Source organism: Emydura macquarii, unplaced genomic scaffold (assembly GCF_026122565.2).
Source record: "Emydura macquarii macquarii isolate MOO-44397 ecotype Brisbane River unplaced genomic scaffold, CSIRO-AGI_Emac_v2 contig_319, whole genome shotgun sequence".
Taxonomy (NCBI): Eukaryota; Metazoa; Chordata; order Testudines; family Chelidae; genus Emydura; species Emydura macquarii.
The window spans coordinates 1-8988 of record NW_027130456.1 but is presented as its reverse complement, the minus strand read 5'-3'; the positions used below and the strand labels follow the sequence as shown (position 1 = coordinate 8988).

Genomic DNA, 8988 nt, shown 5'->3' with positions numbered 1-8988 from the left:
TTTTCGGCAGCTGTGAGCAGTTTTTACACAAAGACGGTTAAGATAAAACATTAGTGTTTTAAAAAAAAATAGATTTTAAGTGATAATATGTGGCAAATGTAAAAATATAAAAAGAAATAATGAAGTGAAATAAACATGAGGTCACAGTCTAAATTCTACACACTGAAAATTAGCAGTGTCTCACCCTTGCAGCACAAGCAGTTGTTCAGTTGAAGGGTAAAGAGAGCTCAATGTCATGTCCCTCCTTTTATAGTGTTTCACCTTGCTAGAACAGTCCAGCCTGATGGCTGCCTCCCATTGTTCAAGGAAACCCATTGTGAACGTACATCCTACAGTGCCAAACTTGCTTCCCCATGATCACTTCATTGTTGTACCCTTGTTCCAACCTGTGCCTGCTTCTGTTCTAGTCTAGGGTGTTGTAGTCTAATATTTTACCCATTTGCCTATGTGGCATGGGCAGATCAACAGTTCTGCCTGGCTAAGGAAACCCATTGTGAACATAAATCCTAGCCTGACCATGCCTCAAGTTCTGCCCTCACATTCTACTCCAACTACTACGCTTGTACCGCTGCTCTGGCCACAAAGTTGAACCACCTACACTGCAACTCAGTGTATGCCATATATTGTTTTGAATTCACTGGATCACAAACATTCCCGCCCCCTCCCTTGGTGATAAATAAATTTACTACAGAAATAGTCTTAGTCATACACAATCCCTAGACACAAAAATAACGGTTCAGAACCTTCTCTGTGTTCTGAACACAAAAGTGTATTTCTTCCATAAGCCAAATTTAGAAGTGCAGAAACACATGGTGAGAACAAACATTCAAGAACCTTCATAATGGTTAAAGGATTAAAATGGTCAAAGGCTGAGGTGTTGAAATGGAAAAAGGGGAATGAGACTGTGACAAGGTGCTAGGCAAAGAAAAACTAAGCTAACTGTCTGTCACATGAGCCCTAATTAAGGAAGGAGAATTGGAGCCTGCTGAGTAAGCCTGCACTTAATAGGCAAATAGAGAACAGCTGCATGACTCGCTAGCCAGGGGCTACAGAAGGCTCACAAGAACACAGTGCAGCTCCAGAGAGAGGGGGGAGGGTAAGAGTCTCTATTGGTGGCTGAGCTGGTGAGGCCGCTGTGGTTGTTAAGCTGACCTGTGTGTAGACAGAAAGGAGTGGGCAAGTAACCAGTAAAATAAACCTCATGAGGAGTGCACCAAGCTGAGGTCTCTGACTGGTTTGTGGGTGCAGAGGAGCTGAGCAAGAGGAGGGACCTGCACAAACCTGCTACAGAGACACATGCTATTTCTGGAATATTTTGCCCATACATAACAACAACTGACCATCTTTGGATTCCCTTTCCCTTAGAAGACATCCTGCTGTTTTAAAAGTCATTAAAGTAATTCCTTTCTTCATTCATCTCAATAGATACTTAATTATAATAGTTAACATATCCATTGAAAATAGAACATAGAGATCCCAGACAGTTTAGGGTCTCAGCAATGCTAGAAAATAAGGGTTTTCCCCCATGGAAAATATCAATGAAAATGAAAAATAATTCATTTTTGGTGTTTTTTGCTGCCGTCATGCCTCATGGCCACTCTAGTTCAAGTGTCTCAGGCTCCATTATCCTTTATAGGCTGCGCTCCCTGGTTGGACTATATCTTCTGTGGTGTGCGCAGTCTACCTTCTGGCTGTGTGGAGGTTATGTGGCATGAAAGTTGCATAGCCATGGTGCATTATGGGAGATGAACTCTAGCTGTACAAAGAAGAATGAGAATATCAGGTGCCTGAATTACAGTTCCCATGAGGCACTGTGGCAGCATTTAAGAATGGAAATATTTTGGGTTTGGGATGAAATATTTTGGCTTACGATCATTCACTGTTTTGATGAAAAATGAAAATTTTTACTGAAAAGAGACATTTCTTGACAAAAAAAGTGTTTAGCCATAAAACCAATTTTCCAGCAAAAAGCACTTTTGATAGAACACTTTCAACCACTTAACTGAACAGAGTAAATGAGAATCTCTGTCTCATAAAGTTTACAATTTACTCGAGGAACTCCATAGTTTTTTTTATTAGCATATAAGTAAATGCAAAGTTCATCCTCCTTATTCCAATGTGGCTATGGACCAAATCAAATCATCTCCTCACTGGGTTGTTTGTGCATTATTTCTATCAGTTGCACCAGCAGAATAAAGAGTTTCAGAGCAAATCTGCCACAGGAAAGATACCGTAGTTGATTTGTGAACTCACCAGGGACTGCTACAGGTCGTCTCTGTTGTATATATACTAGCAGCAACCCAGTTAATCTGATAAGAAAAGAAGAAAAATTTCAAATGCATTTTCATTGAGAACTGCCCCAAAGGAGTCAAATGGAGAAAAAAAGCAATCAGACAAGCTTTGCAATTTAATAAGAAAAGGAAGATATTTACGGACTTTGCAGATAAACTCTAAAACTATTCATTCATCTGAATCAGAAGATTTTCTAAATAAAACCAAGGACTAGAAACAAAAGCAAAAATCCCAGTCAAATATATTTTTGATGAAGAGATGAAGTACAGAGAGTGATCAGGTAAAATATCTTTTACTCTAAATGTGGTGTAACCAACTGCATTTTGTAAAGTATTAGAAGAACTGCAATTTATTTGATTTTTCCAGTCTCAATAGTGGAATGACTGTAATGACAAAAAGTTTCTGATGATTCTTTCAGAGGAAATATTCTTCTGTGTATGATAAGAATAACTTGAACCACTATGTAGAATAAAGAAGTCAATTGAATCTTAAAATGTCTGGCAAGATCATTGAGAAACAGACTAGAGGCGGACAGCTGGATCATCTTCAACAATTTATGTTATGCCAGTGACAGATAGAACATCAGTAAATGGTATTCATGAGCTGATATATACCAATGTGAGGACTGCTGGGCTGGGCTAGAAATTTTGTTTTTCATGAGAATGCAGTTTCTTAAAGGTTACTTTTGCAAAATCTGTTATTGAGCACACACTCTGCTATTTCTTAGGGACAGTAATGTTCTATGTCCTTTCAAAGCACTAAAGCAAGATAAGATACAAAGATCGTTTTTTGCACACACTCTTACTCACTCGTGGGTAGATCTCTTGATTTCAGTGGTGCTACTCATGGGAGTAAAGTTATACACATGCTTAAATGCTTGTAGGAGTAAACATAATTAGACATAAGGTCTTATATTGCTTCCATCAAAGTCAGTGTTAAAACTCTCAATGACTTTAATGGGGTAAGGATTTAGCCTATAGTGGATCTGCTACTTTCTATATTTTTGGGGTAAAAAGTAGAGAGGAGAAAGATCACAAGTTAAGCATGCACAGATCATTACTGGCTTTTGGGGGCATTCATAGTAGAAGGTTATTTATATAAGATAAACAACCCTACTGTAATGAGTCTACATTGCGGTATCAGCCTTGCTTACCTGTTGTTAACCTCAATATGTTTATAATAGCAAATGTTCATATTCTTATAATGTAATGGAGTTTCAAAAGGATTTTAGAAAGTATGCCATAAACCTTTCATGTACTCTGTGGTACAGAAATAGCCTTATATGAACATGACAAGCTGGGAGAAAGAAAAGAAAAGCAGGAATATGTGGGGAACAAATAAAACAAATGGAAAACACAGGAAAAGAGATATGCCGCTGTAGAATTGGAAAGGAGGAAGAAATGGGATTTGCAGCTGAGGTAGTTGATTTCTTTAAAATCTGTATTCTACTGAAGAATGAATCCCTGAAGTGTACATAGGCTAGGCATCTAATCAAATGTGGGGACTTTGAAGAAAAAGAACCCCCAACAACTTGAGTCTTGCAGAACCTCTTCTTGGAATTACTGGGGCAATATATTTTACTACTGTGAAGAAATGATCATTAAACTCCCTAACTCTAATAACATATATATATATATATATAGCACGTGTGCACATTTATGAATGTGTACGTGTGCATGCACGCACTAAGATATAGGATGTACCTTCTCAGGCCATATAGGCACCTTCAAACTCCATCCCTTTAATTATTACACATATATGTGTGTAACAGTATATATTGGTTTAAATAAAAAAAATAGTAGTTTTAAACAGCTATATGTAATAAAGAATTAATACAGTTCACTAAACTGGTGTCATTTTACCTGTTTTTCAAATCTTTCCATGGTTTGAGGTATAGATTGTTCAGGAAACCCAAATGACTACACAACACTATGGTATTATATTTCTCTTAATCCTAGCCAAGTATGGGTTGAGTGTATGCAGCTCAGTGCATTAATATTACAAACAGAAACTTCTCTGCAGTGACCTATCAGCAAGCATGTTAAAACAAGGAGGCTGTGAGTGAGCTTTTGTCACTCTTTTGCCACGAGGTCTGGCCCGCTTCACAAAGTGCTGTATGTTAAAATCATTATAGCATCAGCCAATTTTGGTTTCCTGATGCTGTAATGCCTCTCCTGGCAGTATGGGCAGTACGTCTAGGAACAAAGATGTCTAAGATGATAGGTAGAGCTGTGCAAAACAGGTGAGTGTCGCGTGTTTGAGGCTTTCATTTTGTAAATCACTTATTATAGTGCTTATAGCATTGAATGTGAACTCCAAAGAGAAAAATCCAGAATTCATTAAAGCTGAGCACCTTAAGATGTAAAAGCATTTAGTAAATGGTTCAGCTCATGTTTTTGTTAGCGTTGCGCAAAAGGCTGCTATCTCTTATACAGGTGTAAGTCTGGAATAATTTGAGATGTGAAACAACTAATCTGAATTGCAGGTATGCAGATGTTGCCATTGGTCATATTACTCCATTTTTTTTTCTCTTCCCCTCCAGAACTTGCTGTCCTGTAATACTTTTGAAAAACTTACTGTCGATGATGCCAAGTCATGAACTCGTCCAACCTCTGGAATCCACAGAATGTGCAGTATTGCTTTGACTTTGTTAACAATTCATGTGCTAGAAATGTAAGGTCTACAACCAGTCTTTGGGCCATGTACCTCTTCATGGTGGGAGCTATAGTGCTCACAATGAGTGGAAACCTGCTTGTGATCGTTTCCATCGCTCATTTCAAACAGCTTCACTCTCCAACCAACTTTCTGATCTGCTCCTTGGCAACTGCGGACTTTTTACTCGGTTTCATGATTATGCCCTACAGTATGGTCAGGTCTATTCAGTCATGCTGGTATTTTGGAGATGTCTTCTGCAAACTCCATACGTCTTGTGATATTATGCTGTGTACCACCTCTACCTTCCATGTGTGTTTTATCTCTGTTGACCGTTACTATGCAGTATGTGACCCCCTGCATTATGTCACCAAAATTACTATCCCTTTGACAGTAGTATTTGTATTAATTAGCTGGTCTGTCCCATTCTTATTTGCCTTTGGTCTAGTTTTCTCAGAGTTAAATATTTATGGCATTGAAGAATATGTGGCTTCCATTGACTGCAGAGGTTCTTGTGCAGTGATATTTAACAACCTCTGGGCAGTGATGGTTTCTCTTATAACCTTCTTTATCCCAGGCACAGTGATGGTGTGTATTTATGTTCACATATTTACCGTGGCAAGAAAACATGCAACACAAATTGCTGAAATGCCCAATGCAATAAAATGTGTCTCTGCAATGAAAAACAAAATCTCTACAAAAAAAGAGAACAAAGCTACTAAAACTTTAAGTATAGTCATGGGGGTGTTTATTTTGTGTTGGCTCCCGTGTTTCACTCTTACAATAGCTGATCCTTTTATTAATTTGTCAGCACCTGAATACTTGTACGATGCCTTCCTCTGGCTGGGATACTTCAATTCTACTTGTAATCCAATCATTTATGAATTATTTTATTCTTGGTTTCGCAAAGCATTTAAATTGATTGTGACTGGTAAAATCTTCAGACCAGATTCTTCTACTCTTTCTTTGTTTCCTGCAAATAATTAGTTAACAAGGTAGGCATTTTAGGAATGGAATAGCATTAATAGATGCCTGTGCTGCTTCTGGAGATCTTTTAGAATAGATCACGTAGAAAACTATATACTGACAATATTGACAAGAATGTACACATGCTTTTGGAGAAACTCATTTGTAGCATGTCTGTATAGGTATTGCTGAGGGATTAGCATGCTATTTTAATGAGCTGTCTGTGTAGATAGTAGGAAGTGACAGAGCAGTCTGGCAAACTATAAGTACATTCTATGCAGGTGCCCATTAGACCACTTTTACCCCAATTAGAGTATCTTCCTTGAATTCTAAACATGAAGAAGGGAAACAGAACCAAGCCCAAAATGTTTTCTCAAGCTAAATACTGATCTTTATCTACATACAAGCTACCCAAGCCAGTCTCAGACACACCAGTCAATAAGCAATTAAAGTCTGTGGAAGGAAAGTGATTTGAATGTTCATTGATTCCGTGTATGGTTTGGGTTGTAGCTGCTGCACCTGAGAAATCACCTCTCTCTCCATGTGTTATTGAGATAGCCGAGATCTGCTAAGACCCTTAGGAGTCCCGACGAACATCTGGGAACTGAAAGTGGGGAATTTATGCAGGAGGGCAAAGGTGGTGCCTAAGTTTGTTCTCTTTCACAGTTCCACCAAGTCCACCGTTTTTATGCTGGCCTGTGCCAGAGGGGCAAAGAAGATCTCTTGTGGTAAAGGCCTAGTGCTATTTCATATTTGCCATATTGATTTTGTACTGTTTATGAAGCTATGTACATTCACCCAGAGGCAACAATGATCAAATACATTTTAAAAACTGGGAATAAATAAAAAATTCATAAAAATGTGTTATATTAGTATGTGTCTACACATTTGCATATCAGCATATATCTGGGATGGTATATGTTGTGTCATTTAGAGGTTGGATAGACACTAGAGGAGTCTGAACCAGAGACTGGATTCCACTTTCTGGTGGTCGGTTTCACTGTTTATGTATCATGCACATTATTGTAGCTGGGAATCAAACCCGATTACTAGTTCCAAAGCTACTGCTCTATTATGTGACTATGGGATCTTTTCTTGGCTGAGCCAGCAGGAGCTACAGTAGATCTGTCCCAGTTCAGTACTATTTTGCAAATCTATCGTTATTTACGGAGAACTGCTTTCATATTCACCTTTCTACATGACTAGAAATCAGCATTCTATTAAAGCGGTGGTGCTGACGTTGCCAGCAATGGAAGGAAATGGAGATTTCTCAAAGGCTTGACAATGAGCCGTGAAGCTCCTCACAATTCAAAACCAGCCCAGCTTGGTAAAACTGCTACCATCTGATGGCTTGTTTAACAGTGTTCTCAAGTTGTCAATGAACAACTATCAACATTTACACCTTGAGTAAATGCAATAAATAAACATTTGGGGCTTAATCGTCAGCTTGACTCAGCCTGAAGGCGTGAAGCAAAGATGGCTGTAGTCCACCTTTCTAAGCCAGGGCTGGCTGGGGACCCAAACTCGCTCTAGTGCAAGTCAGAACAGACAGGGGCTTCTTTAATTTAATTTATGCCAGCTAGAATGCTCCCTTGGAAGTGCCCCTCTCCAGAACATCCCCTCCTTTTCCCTGCTGCCCCTGACATACCCCTGACCCTGAGGAGCCGGGAAGGAATGAAGTGTGGCTGGTTATACTAGCCTTTGTTTCCTTAGACATGAAGGGCTTGATGAGAGATGGAAGCTGCAGGGAGTTGCTTGTAGCTCCCCGGTCTGGAGTTGCCCATCTCCAGTGCAAGTTATTTCTGCACATAGACATTAAACCAGTGTAAGAGTGGACATAATGGAACTCTGACCTACCCCACTCTGCTCCCGCCCTCTCCTTATGCCAGGCACTGTCGGGTGGGGGCAGTTGATGCAGGAGGTATCTATGATACCCCGTCAGCTTTATGTCAATGCAAAACGTCCTTGTTTAAAGGGAACTCTAAAATGGCCATCTGCACAGGCTTTAAGGCAGTGGCTCTCAACCTTTCCAGACTACAGCATCCCTTTCAGGAGCCTGATTTATCTTGTGTATGCCCAGGTTCACCTCATTTAAATACTACTTGGTTACAAAATCACACCTAAAAATACAAAAGTCTCACAGCACACTCTTAGTGAAACATTGCTTATTTTCTCATTTTTTTCCATATAATTATAAAATAAATCAATGGAATATAAATATTGTATTTACATTTCAGTGTATAGCATATAGAGCTGTATAAACAAGTCATTGTCTGTATGAAATTTTAATCTGTATTGACTGTTAATCCTTTTTATGTAGCCTGTTGTAAAACTAGGCAAATATCTAGATGAGTTGATGTACCCCCTGAAAGACTACTGCGTACCTCCAGGGTTATGGGTGCCCCTCGTTGAGTACCATTGTTTTAAGGCCACTTTGTGCTGGTTACAATTATATAGACAAACCAGACTGAAGAATCTGGCCCGCTGTCTTTCAGACTTTATTGTTCAGGAAATCTACCATTTTGCCCTGAATGTGCAATGCCACACCCCGTGTTAGCACTTTCTTTTCTCCCAGATTAAAAGTGACTTTTAAAAATAAATTCTGTGTTTAGGGTTGGTGTAAAGTGGGAGTTGACAGGTGCTTAATAATATTTTTTAAATCCCTGAAAAATGAGCAGAACGTAAGACAGAGTTCAGGGAATATAGAAGCTGTTTTTCTTTGTGGGTTCCCATGCGACATTCATGTTCCGTCAGCAGCAAACAGCAGCAAAACAGCAAAGGGAATCAGTGCGCTCTGGGGAGAGGACATAACAGCTGTCTCAATAACAGTCTTTTTGCAGAGTTTTCATGATCTTAAACACCTGTAATTAATGTGACTTTTGTAAAGAGAACTTTTTTACTAAAGCTGTTTGACATAGAACTCTTTCCTAAATTCTTACTCCCATATAAATTGCAGAATATGAACTTTCTTATTGTACCATAAGACTTTGAGTCCCAAGAAATACCTGAAAAAGAAAGAGAGCGCTGCAAACAATATACTTGGTATTTCATTTCCTGGTCATATTTCTGCAGTATTCT

The 8988-nt window shown here is 39.0% G+C and overlaps 1 protein-coding gene across 1 annotated transcript; it reads left to right on the top strand.

The window, feature by feature from the left end:
• The first annotated feature begins 4887 nt into the window (after positions 1-4887).
• LOC137167138 (trace amine-associated receptor 4-like) lies at positions 4888-5931 on the top strand. The gene has a single exon (XM_067569151.1). The coding sequence runs from the start codon at positions 4888-4890 to the stop codon at positions 5929-5931; it is 1044 nt and encodes a 347-aa protein (XP_067425252.1).
• Positions 5932-8988: the final 3057 nt, after the last annotated feature.